The sequence below is a fragment of the Meles meles genome, chromosome 3 (genome assembly GCF_922984935.1).
Source record: "Meles meles chromosome 3, mMelMel3.1 paternal haplotype, whole genome shotgun sequence".
NCBI classification, from domain to species: Eukaryota; Metazoa; Chordata; class Mammalia; order Carnivora; family Mustelidae; genus Meles; species Meles meles.
The window spans coordinates 112,480,904-112,502,038 of NC_060068.1; the positions used below are offsets into that span (position 1 = coordinate 112,480,904).

Consider the following 21,135-nt stretch of genomic DNA (forward strand, 5'->3'; position numbering starts at 1 on the left):
AGCCAAAGACAGAGGCCTTAACCCACTGAGCCACCCAGGTGCCCCTTGATTGCACCTCATTAACAGTTTTTTTTTTTAAATTTCAACTTGGTTAGATTTTAGTTCTTTTTATTTCTGCAGAAAGGGATTCTCTAGTCTCTTCTATGCTTTTTAAAGCCCAGCTAGCATCTTTATAATAATCATTCTGAACTCTAGTTCTGACACCTTACTAATGTCTGTATTGATTATGTCCCTGGCATTCATTACTGCCTCTTGTTCTGTTTTTTGAGGAGATTTTTTCCATTTTGTCATTTTGTCCAGAGAATAGATGAATGAGAGAAAAAAATGCCAAAAGGGTAACAACAACCCTAGAAAAATACACACTAAACAAATCAGAAGAGACCTGAAACTAGGGAGAAAGAAAGGGGGGAAAAAAAAAAAAACAAAAAAAGAGAAAAAGAATATGACCATGCTGGTGAATAGAACAGAGCCACACCCTAGATTTTGGGTGTGTTTTGGTCTGATAGAAGAAACTGCCTCCTAAAATTTGTTTTTTAAAGATTTTGTTTATTTATTTGACAGAGATCACACATAGAGAGGCAGAGAGAGAAGGGAAAGCAGGCTCCCCACTGAGCAGAGAGCCCCATGTGGGGCTTGATCCCAGGACCCTGAGATCATGACCTAAGCCAAAGGCAGAGGCTTAACCCACTGAGCCACCCAGGCGCCCCTGCCTCCTAAAATTTTAAAGAAAGAAAAAAAATATATATGGGTGAATATGATGAAGTGATGGAATATGACTGTAAAGATGAAAATTAAAAAGGATTTAAAAAAGGAACTGATAAGAAGTTTGTTGAAAAAAGAGAAAACAAAAGTTAAAAAAAAAGGGGGGGGAGAGAATGTGATCAGACAGGTGACTAGAACAAAGCCATAACACTAGATTTGGGGTATATTTTGGTTTATTAGAAACTGTATCCCAAAATTTAAAGGAACGAAAAACTTGTATATGTACGGAGAAGGGATAGAATATGACTGCAAAAATGAAAATTAAAAAAGATTTTAAAAAAGGAATTGATAAGATGTTGGTTGAGAAGGGAAGAAGAAAAATTAAAAAAAAAAAAAGGAAAAGGAAAACATAAAGAAAATTAAAAAAAAAATTAACTCTGAAAGACTACAGAATCATGGGGGAAAAGCCATGAATTCTATGTGCTGTTTTCCCCTACCACTGGAGTTTTGCAGTTCTCATTGATCAGTGAACTTGGTCTTGGCTGAGTGTTCTTGCTAATCTTCTGCGGGAGGGGCCTGTTGCAGTAATTCTCAAATTGTCTTTGCCTGAGGTGGAACTGCACACCCTTGCCAGGGGCCGGCTAAGTAATCCCCTGGGGTTCGCTGTCGGGAGCTTTTGTTCCCCGAACGCTTTCTGCTTTCCGTAGAGTTCCAGAGGACGGGAATGAAAATGGTGGCCTCCCAATCTCCAGCCCCGGAGGAGCTGAGAGCTTGGCCCCGCTCCTCAGTGCACCCTCGGAGAAAAGCAGTCAGTCCCTCCCATCTCCCTGGTCTCTGGCTGCACTCTGAGCTCACCTGGCCTGTGACCGACTGTGCCTCGGATCTCAGTTTAAGCTAAGCCCGAGCTGGGAGCCCTCTTCTTGGGTCCATCTTTGCAGCTGGCTTCCCTGCTCCAATACCTGGAAGCTCTGCCACACTCAGGCACCCCCAGTCTTTCTGTGACCCTGAGGGTCCTGAAACCACACTGTCCTGGCAAGGGTTCCACCCACTGCTTAGCCACTGGAGCAACGTCCAAGAGATCCCTTAACCTATCCTCTCAAAAACTTTTTTTCTTGCTGCTGTTCACCTTGACTGCATTCCATAACCCTGTCTTCCAGATTGCTGATTCATTCTTCTGCATCCTTTAATATACTGCTGATTTTCTCTAGTGTAATTTTCATTTTGGTTATTATATTCTTCAACCCTTTTTTCCCCCTCTTTGTTGAGGTTCTCACTAAGTTCATTTACTACTTACTGCAGTCTGGTGAGCTTCTTTAATGACCATTACTTTGAACTCTTTATCAGGTAGATTGGTTATTTCCATTTCATTTGGCTCTTTTTCTGAGGTATTATCTTTTTCTTTTATTTGGATTATGTTTCTCTAATTTGCTTGACTTTTTGTGTTTTTTCTGTCAATCATGTAGAACAGCTACTTCTTCTATACTTGAAGGAATGGTCTTATGTATGGTCATCCCTTGTATAGACTCTGTGAGCCTGGCAATTTTGGCTGGCTGGCTGGAGCTGCTGGAGCTGTGGCTGGCATGGGCTGAGGTTTCCAGGCACTTCATCGTCCTGAGGACCTCCACATAGAGGGTACCCTGACAGGACAGCTGAAGCTGAGATGGGTTAGTTTGTTTTAAGTTTTTTTTAAAAAAGACTTTATTTGAGAGAGGTAGAGAGAGAGCACAAGTAGGCAGAGCAGCAGGCAGAGGGAAAGGGAGATGCAGGCTCCCTGCTGATCAGGGAGCCCGATGTGAGGCTTGATCCCAGGACCCTGAGATCATGACTTGAGCTGAAGGCAGACGCTTAACCGACTGAGCCACCCAGGTGCTCCCTGAGGTGGGTTTAAGCTGGAGGTTTCCCTGGGCTCTCCATGCAGAGGGTTCCTTGACAGGACAGCTGAAGTTGATGTGGGTACAAGCCAGGGTGTCCTGCCTGGGTGGCTGGAGCTGTGGTGGGTGCAGGCTGGATGGTCGTCCACACAGGGGTTGCCATAGGAGGTCATCTGTAGCCAAAACAGGGTGGGCTTGGAGTGTTTCTGGGTGCCCTGCAGCTGTGTCACCTTGGCCTGATGGCTGGAACTATAGTAGTGCTCACTAGGTGTGTCCTGATGTGTGCCACACTGGGGCCTTCTTGGTGGGATAGTTTGAGCTGGTGTGGGGTAAAGGCTCAGGGCTCACTGAGGAAGGAGACTGGGAATGGTGCCCAGACCCTGATCCCATCGGCTTTCTCAAGGTGGAAGGGGGATGTAAACTTTGGTGCTTGCCAGGCTCTCTGAGCCAGAGTTCCAGCAGCTCCCCTACCATCTGGCAGAGTTCTGGACCTCAATCTTTTATATTCTAGTTGCTCTTTTAAGCCAAGTTGCTCTTTTTTCATTTTGTTTTGTTTTTGTTTTCTTTTCTGTACCCCAGGCAGCTGAATCTGCTTCTGGTCTCTCAGTACTGTCCCTCCCCCTGCTGCTCACAGGGTCAGGGTTAAGTTTCGTTTCAGTACCATGTGTACATGTCTTGCCATTCTCTATGTGATCTTCCTGTCTGTGCAGAAGTGGTTCATTCAGCCCTCAGTTCTTCAGGAGGAATGGTTCTATAAGTACGTATAAATTTGGAGTATCCGTGAAGGAGGTGAGTTCAGGGTCTTCCTACAATCATCATCATCTAGGACCTGAAGCCTCCTTTCCTCGAATAATTTTGTAAATCTGTATTCTTTGTTATGTGTGGTCACTGAATTCTCAGCTTAGTGATCGTTAATGATTGGACAGAGATTTCATTTAATGTCTTGAACTCAGTTTCCAAGCATTTGTTGAAGGGCTGTGTCTGGGTACGTGTCTGTGTGAGGGAGAGAATTTGGTCCATCACATCCTCAGTGCTTCCACGGGCAATTGGCAGCTATGCCTTCACCTTCACTGATTGCATGAGTAGTTTCAAGGTCAGAGCTTAGGGTCTTCTCAGGGCCTTCCTGAGTATGCACAAAAATGTGACACACACATGAACATCTAGATTCCCAGGAATATGTGGTAGCTTGTCAAAGCCACCACAGACATCTCCTCCTCTAATTTTTTCTTTCAGGTTTGTTGGTTACCTTGTTGTTGGCTCCAGTTAGTAATGCTGTCTCAGGCAGCTGCAATTTTAGCCAAGGACCACTGACTGCCTACAGCAGTTAGGGCTGTTCGCAGAGTGAGGTTGAATCAGGTCAAATAGAGACCAGCCCCGAGGATGGAGATTTTCAGTGAGCTGCCAGACAGGTCAAATAGGGGCGGTTCTCTGCAGCTGAAGAATTTGGGGAGCTCTAGTCCATTCTGGTCTTTCCAGTCACTGCAGGTTTTCACAGGTTCTGTAGCTATGGGGCTTCTGGTTTTCAAAGCTGCCGCAGAGACAGGGAGTGGGGCAAAGCCACTGGCTTTTCTGAGATTGTTTTCCTGGAATAAACACTCCTTGGCTTATTGCAAGCCTTTAGTTAATTTCCAAAGTTCTGAAGAAGTTTACCAGCTTTTGCCATTTTTCTCATTGCCTTTATGGAAGACTGATTTTTGTCAGTCTTGACTATTCCCTACCTACTCCCTCACCCCTTATTTCCTTCCTTTACTTCCCTAAAGGAAGTAGACACTCTTTATATACTAAAGCTATAAATTTACACTGACAATTTGGATTCAGTCCAATACTTCAGGGTTCTTTGTAGAGCCTTTTCCCTTTCCTGATACAGATGTAATTCTCTAACAGTGAGAAACTTGGTCCTTATTATCTACAATATACATGTGTGTTTGATTTTCGTGTATAAAGTGGTTTCAGAATTACTAACCCACACCCCTGTGAGAAACACATCGAGCTGGTTTACTCTTACGAAGATGACTGACAGCTGTGTTGAGAACAGAGGGCCGGGGGTAGGACCCACCAGTCAGAGTAGTTAGGTATCTCCTCAGATTATTCAGATTTGAGATGGTGGTGACTTGGGCCAGAACAGTGGCAGCTGAGAAGGTAAGACACGGTCAGATTCTGGATACATTCTGAAAGTTGAACCCAGAGTATTAAACTGAGGCATTGGATTTGGGACATCAGATAAGCCAAATCTGAGGGATGATGCCAAATTTTTGCCTGAGCAATTGAAAGGGTGGAGTTGCCATTAACTGAAAGCCTATGGGAGGTGCAGGTTCTGGGGGAAAGATTGATTATGGTCATTCTAAGTTTCAGATGTCTGTTAGATATTCGAGTGCAACTAGATGTCCAGTAGGCAGCTGATTCTGAGTCAGGAGTTTAGACAAGATCTGGACTGGAGACACATCTGAGGAGTCAGCATCTAGGGGCCTGGGGAAAGCGCTGTCAGTGCCCTGCCTCTATCATAAGAACTTCCGGCGTATTCCTGCCCACTTTTGTCTGTTGCTGTTAACTGTGTCTTTGTCAAAGGCTTTTCTTTCTTAGTGTTTGTTTTTACTTTTTAACTGTGAAAGGCAGCTCTGTGGAAGGTGCACATGGCATGTCAGTAGGCTGGCCTGTCCCAGAATGGCCCTTAGTGACTCTTGGGAGGTGGCATGTAATACCACAGCCCTCCTGCCCCTTATGTGGGAAAGTGCTGAGGCATGTATTTGCCACATTTCCCTGAGTGTTCTTGTGGCATTGGACTACAGTTGCCAGCTGTGGTAACTGGCTTAAGAACACCCTCTGTGTTGGCGGTTTGCTCTTTACAAAATTCCCCATGTCTCCTGTCTCCTTTCACTGGAATCATTTCAGGTTCTACTCTGAGGAGATCCCTAAGATCATTTTAAAGCTGAATGGATGAAATCTCCAAACAAGTGAGTGCAGAGAAGCCAGGAGGAGCAGACTGAGTACCAGAGGGCTGCCCCATCAGTAGGCCAGGGAAACTGCATGTGCAGGGAGAAGCGGCTTCTCTTTCAGCAGCGTTGGGGGTTGGCAGGAGTCTGAGGACAGAACCTTGGCAAGACAGTCGAGCATCTGTGCCAGACAGTGATAGAGTGATGGGCCACAGAGTCTAAGCTGTAGGAGAGAAAAAGATATGAGGGAGGCGAGGACCTGAAACCTTGCGGGACTCAAAGAATTACTAGGGTTGGAGTCCCCAAGATTGAACTGTGAATGTATCAGGGGCTTTTTGGAGAACGAGGTGCTTAACAGTGAGATTATGGAGAGCTGCAATTTCTGTTACTGAAAGGACTGGACTCTGGAGCAAGACTATGGAGTGTTTTTTCAGTGCAGGAAAGGAGCGGAGAGGCCAGGGTTATGTTATGTTATCATATGAATGGTGAAATCACTGTGATTATGAAATTAGACCTAGGGAATGACTGCAAACAGGGGGCTAAATTTGTCAATGCATAAGGGGGTGAGCAGGCTGGGCACAAAAGAACAGAAACAGGAAAGAGTAAACTAAAGATAGGTTTTTCTTGAACAGCCACCTGGTACTTATGTGCAGTCTATAGTCTTTTAATCCTCATTAACAATCCTCCAGTATTAACAATCCTCATTAACAATTCTCCAGCTGTTTTCCCTACGTTAAAGATATGGAAACGGATGTAAAAGGGAATAAATGACTTGCCCAGGGCCCCAGAGCCAGGGAGTGGTGGTGCTCGGGTTTAGCTTATGACTTTGCCTCCTATTCTTCATCTCCACACTGTGATGCCTATTCATCCCTCATGTGTAGCAGGGGTGTTGAATGAAGAGTATCTAGAAGCAGAAATGAACAGAAGAGCACCTACCCCACTTTCATGGCACAGGTACAAAGGGAATGGGAAGGGAGCCACTCTCAGAAGGGCTGTAAGGGAATCTCCATCTGGGAATGGGAAATCTTTCAATTTGTAAATAACCATTTCATTGCCTGCATTTATCTTGTATTGCCCTTATTGTCATTCCATGTTGTAATGACTAGCACTTTCAGAAACCTGTTGATAGAAGATCTCATGTCTTTTATCTAATGGGAAATGCTTCCTCTTTTGCTATTAAGATGACTTGAATTTTGATTTGATGACAAATAATGTTAAGAAAATATTTTGGGGGTGCTTGGTCTCAGTTGGTTAAACCTCAGACTCTTTGATTTCTGCTCAGGCGAGGGTTGTGAGAGAAAGCCTCCATCAGGCTCTGTGCTTGTGGGAGTTTGCTTGAGATTCTCTCCTTCTCCCTCTGCCCCTCCCCTCACTTACTGTCTAATAAAATCTTAAAAGTCTTTGCAAAATTTTTAGTTTTGCTAAAGCTAGGAGATACTGAATTTTATTAAAAAAATGTGTCTATCAGAATTTTTTCCTCTTTGGCTTTATTATGGTGATGATTTATGAACAGATTTAACACATTTTGAAATATTCTTGAATTCCTGAGCTATTGGTTATTGTGTATGTTTAATGTATGGCTGGAATTGAAATGCTTCTAGTTAGTTTACAAATTCTTGCATCTTTGCTCTGAGACTGGTACCTTTGTGGATATCATGCTAGTTTGGTAAATAGGGTAATTTTCATTTTTCAAAGCAAATTAGGATGGCCGAAACTTGTAAGTCTGTGGACAGGAAGTAGATGGTTGGAGTGGTGGCTGTGTTGCTTGGCCCTTTGATCCAAGGATTGGGTGAAAATCTGGACCAGGGTTCTTCATGTGAATAATAGAACACGGAAAATGATTCAAGTAACTCTATTTTAAGTTCTCTCACAGAGAGTATGTAATTATAGTTGCCCTTGAACAATGAACCCCAGGAGCTAGAGGCACCAATGCCTCAGTGCAGTCAAAAACCCATGAATAGGGGCGCCCGGGTGGCTCAGTGGCTTAAAGCCTCAGCCTTCAGCTCAGGTCATGATCCTAGGGTCCTGGGATCGAGCCCTGCATTGGGCTCTCTGCTCCGCAGGGAGCCTGCTTCCTTCTCTCTCTGCCTGCCTCTCTGCCTAGTTGTGATTTCTCTCTGTCAAATAAATAAAATATTAAAAAAAAAAACCATGTATAACTTTTGACTACCCCAAAACTTAACTATTTTTTTAAATTTTACAATTTTTTTAGGATTTTATTTATTTATTTGATATACAGAGATCACAAGCAGGCAGAGAGGCCGACAGAGAGAGAGGGGGAAGCAGGCTACCCTCTGAGCAGAGAGCCCGATGTGGGGCTCGATCCCAGGACCTGGGATCATGACCTGAGCTGAAGGCAGAGGCTTTAACACACTGAGCCACCCAGGTGCCCCCCAAAACTTAACTATTAATACTGTACTGCTAACTGAGGCCTAACTGATGATATCAGCAGTTGATAAAACACATATTCTCTATATTTATACATATTACATACTGTATTGTTAGCATGAAGTTAAGCTAGAGAAAAAATACTAAGAAAATCATAATGAAAAGGAAATACATTTACAATATTGTACTTCACTGGGGGGAAAAAACCCCAGTATATGTACAGTTCAAACCTATGTTGTGCAAGGATCAACTGAGATCACATTAGTTGCACAGAAACTGATCATATACAATGGATACAGCATGAGTTTCCTACTGCTGCTGTAACAAAGTAGCCCACACTAAGAAGCTTAAAAAACCATAAATCAATTCTCTCACACGATTTGGGAGATCAGAACCCCCAAATCAGGGCTCTTCCTTTTGGAGGCTCTGAGGGGGGGGAGTATTCCTTTTTCAGCCTCTCCTGGTTGCCTGTAGTGCATGGCACATAGCCCTTCCTCCTCCTCCTAAGCACAGCCCTGTGGCCTCAGTTCGCATGCCACTTTCTCTGGCAACACACATGCTCTGCCTGAGCGAGGCTAGTCACCATTACATTTAGGGCCCACCAGGACAATCCTGACTCAAGCTCCTTACCTTTAATCAAACCTGCCAAGTCCCCTTTGCCACACGAGGGAATAGTCACAAGCTCTAGGGACGAGGACTTTGCTGAGGGCCTCATGGCTTGATTCTTTGCACACCGTGGTTGAGAAGGTGTCTGTAGCCCTTGCTCAGGAGAGTTACAGGTGGCACAAAACGTTGTGCCACATGACTGAGATTCAGAAAGCTAACACTCCAAGGTCTAATTCAGCAGTGTGTGACTTGGTAGCATTCTGCGTGTCATGCTTGGGAAAAGCTTCCCATCGTCAGCTGGCAATTCCAGGAAAAAGGTGTGACTGGATTTTTGTTAGAAATGACATCTGTAATGAGAATGAGTCCTACTTTTCCAGGTTTGGTTGGACCCCGCTAGGAGGCGGCTAGATCTGGTGAGTCTTGTTTGCTCTCCACACTGCAATGCACACTGGATGAACAATCAGCATTGTTCATGAACCGGAGATGATACACCGGACAGATGTAGAGAGGAACAGACTTCTTCCTGATGGCAGATCATGCCCCAAGCCAAGGGTGGCCTGATCTTGATCAGAGTTTTCCAAAGGTAGAGTGCACAGTGGAGAATTTCATCTGTCTAGACTGAGCCCCAAGTTTGGATGGCTCCCTGACAGGAGCATGTGGGGAGGGAAGACGGTACATACTGTACATGATTATTTAGGGGTCCTTGAAACTCTACTACCCCCATGTGACTACTTTGAATTTTACTTGGGGAAACTGACAGCCAGTGAGGGAGGTCACTTCCTGGATTTATAAAATTAAGAGCAGACTGAAATACTAAAACCTCTTCATTTTTGGTCTTCAGATATGAATGCTCAGTTGTAATTCACATTATCCAGATAGTGAGAATCTACTTCTCAAAAGTCCACTGAAAAGTGGAAGCTGAGTGAACTAATAAGCTCAGGTACGGGGAAGCAGGGGAGCAGAGTCCAACTGTGTTGCTACTGACCCCTCCCCCCTACCAAGGCATATCAGGGGCTGCCTGTGGGGGATTGAAGTTCAGGAAATCAGTCCAAATTTCAAACAATTTTAATGATAGAACTTCTCATTCAAAATCTTAGATGCAATGCTCCTCTGAGAGGACAGATTTTCCTACTGACTCAGTTGATACCAGAAATAAGCAGTTGCCTGAGGACTTGTGTTTCTAAGGCAAAAATTGGACTATTTTTTTTTTTAAGATTTTATTTATTTGACAGAGATCTCAAGTAGGCAGAGAGGCAGGCAGAGAGAGGGGAGGAAGCAGGCTCCCTGCTGAGCAGAGAGCCCGATGCGGGACTTGATCCTAGGACCCTGGGATCATGACCTGAGCCAAAGGCAGAGGCTTTAACCCACTGAGCCACCCGGGTGCCCTCAAAAATCGTGACTATTTTTAATGAACATAAGAACCCAGGGAGCTAACACTACATTTCACAATCTCTGAGCACTGATCAATGTTCTTCTTAATCCTGTAGAATTTATCCACATATTCAGAACGGCCTAAGAGCTCCACAAAATCTTCATCGTGCGTGATGACCAGAAGCTGGAAGTTGCGCTGCTGTGAGCGACTCTTGATTATCCTGAAACAGTGTATTTAGAACATTTTATTACTGGAGAGCACAGATAATCTTTTCCTTTAGGGAAAAAGCCACTGAGAACTTCATCAGACACATGACACAATGTGATGACCAGGGCCTCTTCCAGTCCTATAGGAACTGGAGAGGGCTGGGCTGGACCTAGGCCTCCAAACCTTCCATGTAGGAGTCCCATCTCCTCTCCAGATAGCACAGATGCCTGAAGTGATTCATCTAGGTCTGACATAGGCACTGATAAGAATATATGATATAGTTTCTTCCAGAACATGAAGTTCTTCCTACTAAAGCAGGTAGAAATGTTTTACTTAATTTTCCTTAGTATCTGTGCTGTTCAACTTTAGGAGTCTGGCTTAATCCTTTGTCTGGGGTTTTTGTGACCGGTTACTAATTCTCTCTGGGAGAAAAGAAAAAAAAAAAAAAAGACCGACTACAGGCAAGGGAAATTACATTTGCAAGCCCCACTGCCTTCTTAGGAGCTGGGTCTACTTAGAATTCTGCCACCACCAGTCACTAGATGCATCATTGGTATGACACACAGGAGGCCTGAGTGGGTGTACTGGGAACATTTTTGCTCATTATCTATATGCTGAGGTACCTAGCTATGAGACTGAAATCAGACTTTTTCTTTTAACTAATCATTTATTCCTCCCTTGCCTGAAGCTGGATGCACGTGGCTTCCTAAAGTAGTAGCCCCCATGCGCTGGCCACATAAGACTACTGAGATGGCTGAGAAAGGGGTCCCCTCCCTATTAGCGCTGCCAAAAAAGAATGTATCTGGAGCCAGAGTACCCAACACAGCTTCTTCAGCTCGGAGAAAGTGCCTTTCCTCTGCCAGCACAGTTTTTCAGCAATGGGTGCCTATCCCTGGAGCCTGTACCAAGGGCATGTGAATGTGGCAAAGGTGTGTACAATTTTACTTTCTAGTTTCTACTTAACCACTACTACACTTTTTGAGTAAGAGCTATCATTCTTCACAGGACTGGGGAAATGGGCCAAAATCCAGTCAGCACCTACAGATGTTTTAGCAGGGCATGGTAAGTCCTCTATGTGACACGTGGGCACTGCTAGGTGGGGGGGTGGTTTACAGAAAAACCAAACCAAACCAGGAAACCCTTCAGTTTCCCTATGAACACACTCGGGGAGATGCAGGATGTGTCTGGGACTGCTGTTCCCCACCTAGTTCTTTTTTTAAGCATCTGAAGAATTACTATCAAAGGTAAAGGTTAAGGTCTGCCACCAACCAGCTTCCCCAAGGAAGACACATCCAGACAGGGTTTTCACTATAGTTTTTAAAGTAAGACAGAGAGTTCTATCATAACCTGTCCCCAGGTTAGGAGATACTTACTCAACAAGAGCATGTGCAAGAGATTCAATGTTTTCTCGATCAAGATTTGTTGTTGGCTCATCCAAGGCAAGGATGCCACAGTTCAAGCAGAATGTTTCAGCCAACGCCAGGCGAATGATGAGGGAGGCTAACACCTGGAGTAAAGCATGAGAGCTGAGCTGTAGTGCAGACTTCTTCCTCATTCACTTTCAGGAAAGTAGGCAGACCTGGCCTAATATCTTGGTCAGGGAAAGGGACCAATGTAATGGGCTCCCTGACCTTAGGTAAATCACTGCTCTTTCATCTGAGAGAGCATGGCACTGTGACCAGATGTTTAAACCCTTCCAGAAGGTGAGCCATCAGGTACTTATCTCAGCCTGTCATTGGCAGTGAAATAAAATGCTAAAACCAATGGTGATCTCACTACCCCAAATACACACAAATCTTGTCAGCTATAATGAAACCTAAGACCCAGGTTTGAATCTGAAATGCATCACCCTTTATCTCTAACTAGTAGTTTGAGTAACAGTTTAACAATGTTAAAAATTCAAGGCCTGGATATTTTATTTTCCTGATAATAAGGTTAGTTAGGAAACGTGGACATATGACATCTTCCAGAGTCCCCCACACGTCTTATCTCTGAGTTATCTTGATATCTCTATGTTCCATGGTATAAAAGGGGCACCGGATACTGTGACCTTACCTACACTTAAATGTCTATGTGCATAAGTTTGAGCAAGCCAACAGAGAGAGAAAGAATATTCCTGGGTCAATGTATCAGAAGTAAAGAAGTATGGTTTTATTTAAGCCATCCAAGGAACTGACACTTGGAGGCACTTCTTGGTTAATAGAAACCCAATACTTAAACCCTCAGATGCAGCTGAAGCCATCTGAGGGCATAAGGGACACCAAACTAAGAGTGACAGAACAGTCTAGTAAGTATAAACCACTTGTGTTGAGCTGTCAATACCCCATCCCCTGAACCTGTGAACAAAAGGAGCATCAGTGAGGGACAGAACAGTTTACAGCTTCTCTCTGCTGCCCAGAGCAGGCTGGGAGACTGCAGAAGTCAGGATGGTAGCTGGGCCCTTTGGGGAAGACACTTCCTTCCTGTATTTGAACCCCACTGTGGCTGCCACTTCCACCACCATGTACTCAGAGTGGAGTCTAAATGAAGTTCCTGGCCCACCTCTACAAAACTATTAGTCTGTTTTCTTCCCCAACACCAAGGAAGCAATTACTGCTAATTTTTGTAATTGCAGAGTATCTTTGGGAAATCTACTTTGTTCAAATAATTTCCAAAGTATTCTTAATCCAAAGGGAAGGGTTTCAAACTGTTCTTTCTTATTCATAACTACTAAAAATCACCAAAGCAAGTAGGAATACTGATTATAGATCACAAATTTGTCATTTTTGCAAACTATGATTAAGATAATAATCTGCATGTGCCTTAAATTGGTATCTGCTGTCTGGGCTGACAACAAAATACATACACGCAGGACTCTTAAAGCAAAAACTGAAAACTGTGAAATACCTCAGATAATGTGAACAGCCATTTCGAGAATTTTAAGATTTTGTTAAGAAAACTGGGGGTCCAGAAGTGTTATGAAATATAATCTGCTTCTAATCTCAAAGGAGGAAGCTCAAGAATCCAGACGTCTTGGTTACAGACCTGTGCACAAAGGAACCCAGCCTTGTTCCCAAGGATGCAGGTCCAACTTTCCTGACTCTTTAAAGCTTTATTCCCTTTTCTGATTTGCTCTGTGCCCCCTATCCAACATAGCCTATTCTGCCAGAGCCACATGTGGAGCCAAGTGCCTGGCCCAGCTGCTGAGGGTGTCACGAATGCTGATCTAGCAAACCCTTCTTTTAACATTTTCAAGCAATCTCTACACCCAACATGGGGCTCAAACTCACAACCCCAAGATCAAAGGTGTATGATTTACCAACTGAGCCAGCCAGATGTCCCTAGCACACCTTTCTTTTAGAGGATCTACAGGCCCAAAGGCTAGGCTGAGGGAGGAGAGGGGTGGGGACTCAGTCCTGTGATGGGGCTGCTTTCTCAACGACAGTTTTATATTTTAATGCCTCATCTGGCTCAAGCTAGGATCTCGTTTGGTGATACTACAAGTCATTGTTTCTAACATCCTTCCCCACCTTTGATCACTTGAAATCAAGACGCACTCTTGCAATTATGGTTCCATTTTTTTTTCTTTCTTGGTGGCACATAAAATAGTGTTATGTCTTACAACTGATGACACATTAACTTTGTTCCCAGAAGGAGTATTATGAAACAAGGGTTGTTAGCTGCTTGTTCTACATAAGGCCTAGCACATGAGAATGTTTCAGACCCTTCTCCTAAAAGACCACCTAATGGTGCAGGAAATGCTGGGTAGAACTAGAAGAGTGGAACAGGACAGGTGAATCTGATCAACTTATATGGTAACAAAGGGTGCTTCGAGGAGCTTCTCACCATTACCGGGCAGCCCTGGGTGCTTTCATGGCACCAACAATACTCTCTCCTTGTCAATTCTGTGTATAGGTGGCTCTCGGGGCTCTCGAGATACCTGCCTTTTGTCCAGCACTGCATCGTCCTCGCATATCCAAGGCTGTGTCTCCTTTTAGCATTACCACGCGGTAGTTGTAATTCCGCCTTTTATCAGAGGCTGACACATTTTCATCAGCATCAGACCGAATTTCTATGTATTCAATATCTGACACGAAAAGAAGATGATTTCAGAGGAAGCTACACTGTGAGCTGACATTACCATTCAAACTGGCTGAGAAGGTTCAGGACACAAAAGCAACCCAGATGCCCCAACCCTCAGTCTCAGCTCTGCCTTTCTTAGTTCCCCTATTAAGAGTTTCCTCCTGCTGGTTTTCTTCTTATCGTCTTTCAGTTTATCCCTATCTACACTTCAACAGAATCTATTAGGTCATCAGTTAAATGTAATATGTATATAGCCAAATATGTAAGTCCTGTCAGGCTCTGGAATAGAAAACTTTGCATTTTTTTTTCTTGCTACATGATGTTGTCAAGATAAGAATTCTTAGAAAATCTCAAAGAGATATTCAGAAAGGGTCCAGGCGATAATACTAGCATGATGAGAGATTCTATGTGGCAAGAGCTAGGGACAGGGCTTTAGAAAAACCATTCACGACAAACCATGTCAATTACCTTGTCCACGATAGGTATTTCGCCAAAGGTCACGAATAATTTTGTTGATTTCTTCCATTTTCATACTATGAAATTTCATGATTGCTCTGGAAAAAGAAGTCATTGGTATTTAAAATAATGTAATGGTAACATTAATTATATGTAATAGTATATTTTAAAAATATATGACATATAATGCCTATCATAAAAGTAACATCTTGGGGCGCCTGGGTGGCTCAGTGGGTTAAAGCCTCTGCCTTTGGCTCAGGCCATGATCCCAGGGTCCTGGGATCGAGCACCACATCGGGCTCTCTGCTCAGTGGGGAGCCTGCCCCCCGCCCCCCCGCCGCCTGCCTCTCTGCCTACTTGTGATCTCTATCAAATAAATAAAATAAAAATCCTTAAAAAAAAAAAGTAACATCTTAAAAATCTCATGAAATTATGGGTGCTTCTAATGGTAAAACCAGAATACAGAAAGAGCGAGAAACAATAACCAGAACTACAACACTGCTACATGGCTACTAATGAATAGAGCCAGGCATGCACCCAGGGCCCCTGAGTCCTGGGCCTGCTCCATGGTCACTCTGTGACAGGACAAATACCCTCTCTTGAAGAAGTATTTAAATACTGTAAAAATCTCAAAATGTGTGGACAACTTTTCTTAGGCTCGCTGGAAAGACTAGCTACTGAGGCCTAGTGGCTACAGGAGGATGGCAGTGAGTAAAATCTGGGAGGTGTACTAGGTTCCCTAGTCTATGGGAACGTACATGCAACTCTGAACTGTGGCCTTTTCACTTCTGTTACTAGTAAGGTTTACCAAAAGTCAACCTCTTCAGGGGCTTTAATTCCTCAGATGCGTGAGCTTTTCTCCAACCAGAAGGTATGGTTGAAAGAGCAATTTAAGCTGAGATGAATCTCGAAACTTCTATTTTCCCTTCCTAGATGAAGACTAAGAAATCCTAACTCCAAATATATGCATTCATTTCCACTTGGCCTGTCAGCCTCCCCACCCTCACTTCGCAACACGCTTCAGAAACTAGTACTTTCTAAACACTACAAAGAAGGAAAGAAACGTTTATAAAAACAAAAGCAGCCTGTTAAAAACTAACTTCATTCTTCCTATAGTCACCTTTCATCAAAAAGCCCTCAGGTTCTTTGGTAATGGGTTTATGAACTAATAAATGTTGCATCAGTGACAAAAAGGCAAACATCACTGCCATGACCATACAGAGGATATGAGGTGGCCCTACTTCCATTTGCAAGTCTCTTATCTGATATATACAAAAAAAGAAACTGAACGTAATGCTACTGGCTCTGCAGAATCATTTCATGATCTTTTGGTTCACCAGTAAGAGAGAAAGAAATGACTCAACATAAATACATTTTAAATATCAGATGAGGGATTTTGAAGTAATAAGACTGGAAAAAACCGTATTGTGCTTGCTGGTGAGAGTGCTGCAAGCCTCCATTTTCTAATTCATACATTTAGTTTATCCCAGCCTGACATTTTACACTCCTATCAAAAGGACTGACACCAGACTAAGTATCTGCCAAATAAGCAACAAAACCCCTAGAGAGGGGCACCTGGGTGGCTCAGTGGGTTAAAGCCTCTGCCTTCAGCTCAGGTCATGATCTCAGGGTCCTGGGATCGAGCCCCGCATTGGGCTCTCTGCTCAGCAGGGAGCCTGCTTCTCCCTCTCTGCCTACTTGTGATCTCTGTCTGTCAAATAAATAAAATAAAATCTTAAGAAAAAAAACCAAAAAACCCTAGAGAATGTTCTTGGGATCAGTCACGTAACCCACAGCTCTTCACATGTTACAATCCTGATTTTTCAAATAATTTTTTAAAAAGGTCATCTTCCCATTCAACTTAAAGATCTTTCATTAACTAACCTAAATAATCATACCCAAGGTGGAGAACAAACTCCACATGTCCAAGGTGCGCACACACAGCCCCTGCCATGGGTTCCTTGTACAACAGAGGTGGTGCTTCCTCACCTGTGTGCACGTAGCATCTCTAGTCCTGAGGGAGATCCGGACTCCCAAAGGGGTGTGTCACACTGAGTTGATGCCTACTGCTGTTGGTCAGACCATAAGCTAATCTTTGTATCATCTCTCTCCAGTATGGAGTTTACCACCCAACTTGCAACAGCAGGGGATAATGAAGATAACCACATGACATCCACTTGAGGGATAACAGTAACATCAGTTGTTATTACTAATGATCACTTAAATCTGTGAAGCATAATTACAGTAAGCAATTACATCATTTAATCCTTACAACAATACTGGGAGTTAGGTTTAGTTATCCCCATTTTACCATTAAGAAAACTGATACTTTACGAATTTTCTGGAAAGGAAATTGATCCCCTTATAATAGCATCAAAACCAATAAAATACTTAGGTACAAATCTAACCAAGGAGGTCAAAGATCTCTACTCTGAAAACTAAGACACTGATGAAAGAAATTCAAAGACACATATAAATGAGAAAGATCTCATGTTCATCAATTGGAAGAATATTGTTAAAATACCAAGAGCCAGCTACAGATTCAGCCCAATTCCTTTTAAGAGCCCACTGGCATTTTTTACAGAAATAGAGAAAACACTCCTAAAATTTATATGGAACCACAAAATACCCGGAAGAGCCAAAGAAATCCTGAGAAAGAAGAACAAAAAGCAAGAGGCATCACACTTTGATTTCAAGCTATAGTCTTGAAAACAATATGGCACTGGCATAAAAATAGACAAATAGATCAGGAGACAAGAATCTAGAGACCAGAAACAAATCCAAACATAAACAGTCCAACTAAAATGTGCCAAGGGTGCCAATACTCAATACTCTAATATATGATGGTGGGATAAGTGGAAATTCACATGCAGAAGCACAAAACTGGACCCCTAAGTTATATAGCACTCACAAAAATTAACTTGAAATGGATTAAAGGCCTAAATTTAAGACCTAAAACCACGAAACTCCTAGAAGAAAACATGGGAAGTAAGTTCTTTGACATGATTTCTTGGAAATCATACCTGAAGCAAAAGTAAACAAAAAATAGGGGTACCTGGGGGGCTCAGTTGAGTGTCTGACTCTATAGATTTTTGCTCAGGTCATGATCTCAGGATCACAGAATCGAGTCTCACACTGGTACTCAGCAGGGAGTCTGTTATTCTCTCTCTTGCTCTTTCCCTGCTCTGTTCTCATTCTCTCTCAAATAAATAATTGTTTATTTAAAAAAAATGAACAAGTGGGACTACATCAAACTGAAAAGCTTCTGCATGGCAAAAAGAAATCATAAATAAAACAAAAGGTCAGTCTAGAGAATGGGCAAAAATATTCACAAACCATGTATCTGATAGAGGGGGTTAGTATCTAAAATATACAAAGAACTCAGGGGCACCTGTGGGGCTCAACTGTGTCCCAGGGTCCTGGGATGGAGCCCCAAGTCAGGCTCCCTGTTCAGCAGGTAGTCTGCTTTTCCTTTTCCCTCTGTTCCTACCCCCTGCTTGTGTCCGCTTGTTCTCTCTAATAAATAAAATCTTTAAAAAAAAAAAAGTATATATACACACACAAAGAACTCCTATAATTGAATGGCAAAAAAAGTTGACTCTTGAGTAACATGGAGGTTAGCAGTGCCAAGCACCACACAGTCAAAATTCATGTGTAACTCTGGCCTAAAACCTACTAATAGCCTATTGTTGACTGCAAGAAGCCTTACCCATAACAAACAGTTTATTAACATGTATTTTATATGTTATACATATTACATACTAGAGTCTTACAATAAAGTAAGCTAGAGCAAAGAGAATGTTAAGAAAATTCCAAGAGAAAATACACTTATGGAACTGTACCTTATTTACTGAAAAACATACAAATTTAGTGGACCCACACAGTTCAAACCCATGTCATTCAAGGGTAACCTATAACTGAATTAAAAAATGTGCACAGGACCTGAACTGACATTTTTCCTAAGAAGATACATAGATGGCCAATAAAGTACAAAAAAATACTTTTTATGATTTTACATCATAGAAAGATGTGTCACTAGTTGTTAGGGAAATACATATTAAAACCATAATGAGATAACACTTCATACCTGTTAGAATAGCCATCATCAAAAAGACAAGAGATAATAAGAGGTGACATGGATATGGAGAAAAGGGAGTCCTTGTGCACTGTTGGTGGGACTATAAACAAGCACAGCCATTATGAAAAGCATTATGGAGGTTCCTAAAAAAAATTAAAAATAGAACTACCATTTGACCTAGCAATTTCCACTTCTGGGAATATATTCAAAGGAGATGAAAACACTATGTCAAAGAGATATATGCACTCCCATGTTCACAGCTGCATTACTGACAACAGCCATGACACGGAAACAACCCAAGTGTCCATGGGTGAATAAAGATGTGTATACATTCAATGGATAATTATTATTCAGCCATTAAAAAAATGAGGAAATCTTATTATCTGGGACAATACGGAAGGACCGGAAGGCATTACCTAAGTGAAATAAGTCAGAGAAAGACAACATTGTATGATCTCACTTCCATGTGGAATCTAAACAAAACAAAAACACCAACCTCACAGAAAAAAGGGATTAGATCTGTGGTCACCAGAAGTGGAGGATGGGAGGAGGGAGAATTGGAGGAAGGTAGTCAAAAGGTACAAATTTCCAGTTAGAAGTAAGCACTAGGGATGTAATGTACATCGTAATGACTACGGCTAACAATGCCATATGATCTACAGGAAAGTTGTTAAGGGAATACATCCTTACAGTTGTCATCACAAGGAGAATTTTTTTTTCCTTTTCTTTTTATTGTATCTATATGAGAAATTACATGTTAGCTGAACCCACTGTGCTCATCATTTTGCAGTATATGTAAAACAAACCATTATCCTGTACATCTTCAGACAGTGAGGTATGTCAATTATTTCTCAATCAGAGTGAAAAAAACCCTGAGGTCTCATGAAATTAACAACTTGGTCACAACTAGAGAGAAGTGTTCAGGATGTTAACAGCCCTTGAATATCATAATTAAAATTAAAAAGCAGTCAAAATGTCATCTTCAAAGACACCAGGCTCAGACAGTTTTATGAATCAATGTTAACTCTAAAGTATATAAAGTATTACACAGCAAGAAGAGATAGAAGAAAAAAAAAGGAAAAAAGTACAGGCCCAATTATTTTGCTTATGAATATAGATACAAATATTCTAAATAAAATCAAATTTAGTGGTAAGGTATTAAAAAGAACAAGTAATATCATGGTATCCAGTGGTATCATGACCAAGTAGTATTTAATCCAAGGAGCAAGACTAGTACAACAGGAAAAATATTTAAGATAACTCACTGCATTAACAGATTAAAGAAAAAAATGCTTATCTCAGCAATTGTCAATTTGATATAAAAACTGAGTTTTGATAAAATATTCAGAAAGTGAGGGGCACCTGGGTGGCTCAGTGGGTTAAAGCCTCTGCCTTCGGCTCAGGTCATGATCCCAGGGTCCTGGGATCAAGCCCCGCATCGGGCTCTCTGCTCCGCATGGAGCCTGCTTCCTCCTCACTCTCTGCCTTGCCTCTCTGTCTAGTTGTGATTTCTCTCTGTCAAATAAATAAAATATTTAAAAAAAATATTCAGAAAGTGAAAAACAAGAATTTTTAAAAATTTGACAAATGACTATCAAATATCCATAGCAAGCATCAAATTTAATGTTAAAATAGGAGTGGGGTGCCTGAGTGGCTCAGTGGGTTAAAGCCTCTGTCTTCAGCTCAGGTCATGGTCTCAGGGTCCTGGGATCCAGCCCCTACATTGCGCTATCTGCTCAGCAGGGAGTCTGCTTCCTCCTCTCTCTCAGCCTGCCTCTCTGCCTACTTGTGATCTCTGTCTGTCAAATAAATAAATAAAATATTTAAAAAAAAGTACTTCTAAAGAACAAGAAAAAGATGCCTCTTCTTATGTCTACTCTACAATAATATCCTAGAGATCCCTAACAATTCAGTAAGACAAGAAAAATGAAGAATGAGAGGAAAACAACTTGTCATTGTTTCTGCTGACAATATAGTTGTACCTTAGAGAATCCAAGAAATCAACTGAAAAACTATTAAGACTAATAAAGTGGTCAGAAATAAACATAAAGAAATTAGTATTATTATGTAGTGAACAAAATCCAATAGGAAACCTAATAGAAAAGAGGATCCTATTCACAGTGGCAATAAAAAATTATGAAATACCTAGGAAGAAATCTAACAAAACGGTACAGGATCTAGAGGGAAAAGCTGTAAAATCTTACAAAAGAACAACTCTGACAACAGAACAAAAAGAACTAAACTTAGGAGAAACTTACATTTGAGTGCAAAATGGGAGATTTAATATGGCAAAGAAGTCCATTCTCCCCAAGTAATCCATTAAGTTAAATGCAGTCCATATAGAACTCTCAAAGAGATTAAAAAAAAAAAATTAATGACATCCACAAGGTGACTTTAAAGTTAGTATCTAAGACATAGGTAAAAGAATAAATCAAAGTACTGGTACAGGAATCAAGATGAAAT

At 42.0% G+C, this 21,135-nt stretch overlaps 1 protein-coding gene across 3 annotated transcripts in view; it reads right to left on the reverse strand.

The window, feature by feature from the left end:
* Positions 1-9,788: 9,788 nt before the first annotated feature.
* The window catches only part of RAD50 (RAD50 double strand break repair protein), a 91,443-nt gene continuing 80,096 nt past the window's right edge, over positions 9,789-21,135 (reverse strand). For all 3 annotated transcript variants that reach the window (XM_046000452.1, XM_046000450.1, XM_046000451.1), the window contains exons 22-25: positions 14,607-14,692; positions 14,000-14,142; positions 11,450-11,583; positions 9,789-10,089 (exon numbers count right to left, since the gene is read on the reverse strand). In XM_046000452.1, coding sequence (XP_045856408.1) covers positions 9,903-10,089; positions 11,450-11,583; positions 14,000-14,142; positions 14,607-14,692 — 550 coding nt within the window. In that variant the 3' untranslated portion in view covers positions 9,789-9,902. The remainder of the gene's footprint in view (positions 10,090-11,449; positions 11,584-13,999; positions 14,143-14,606; positions 14,693-21,135) is intronic.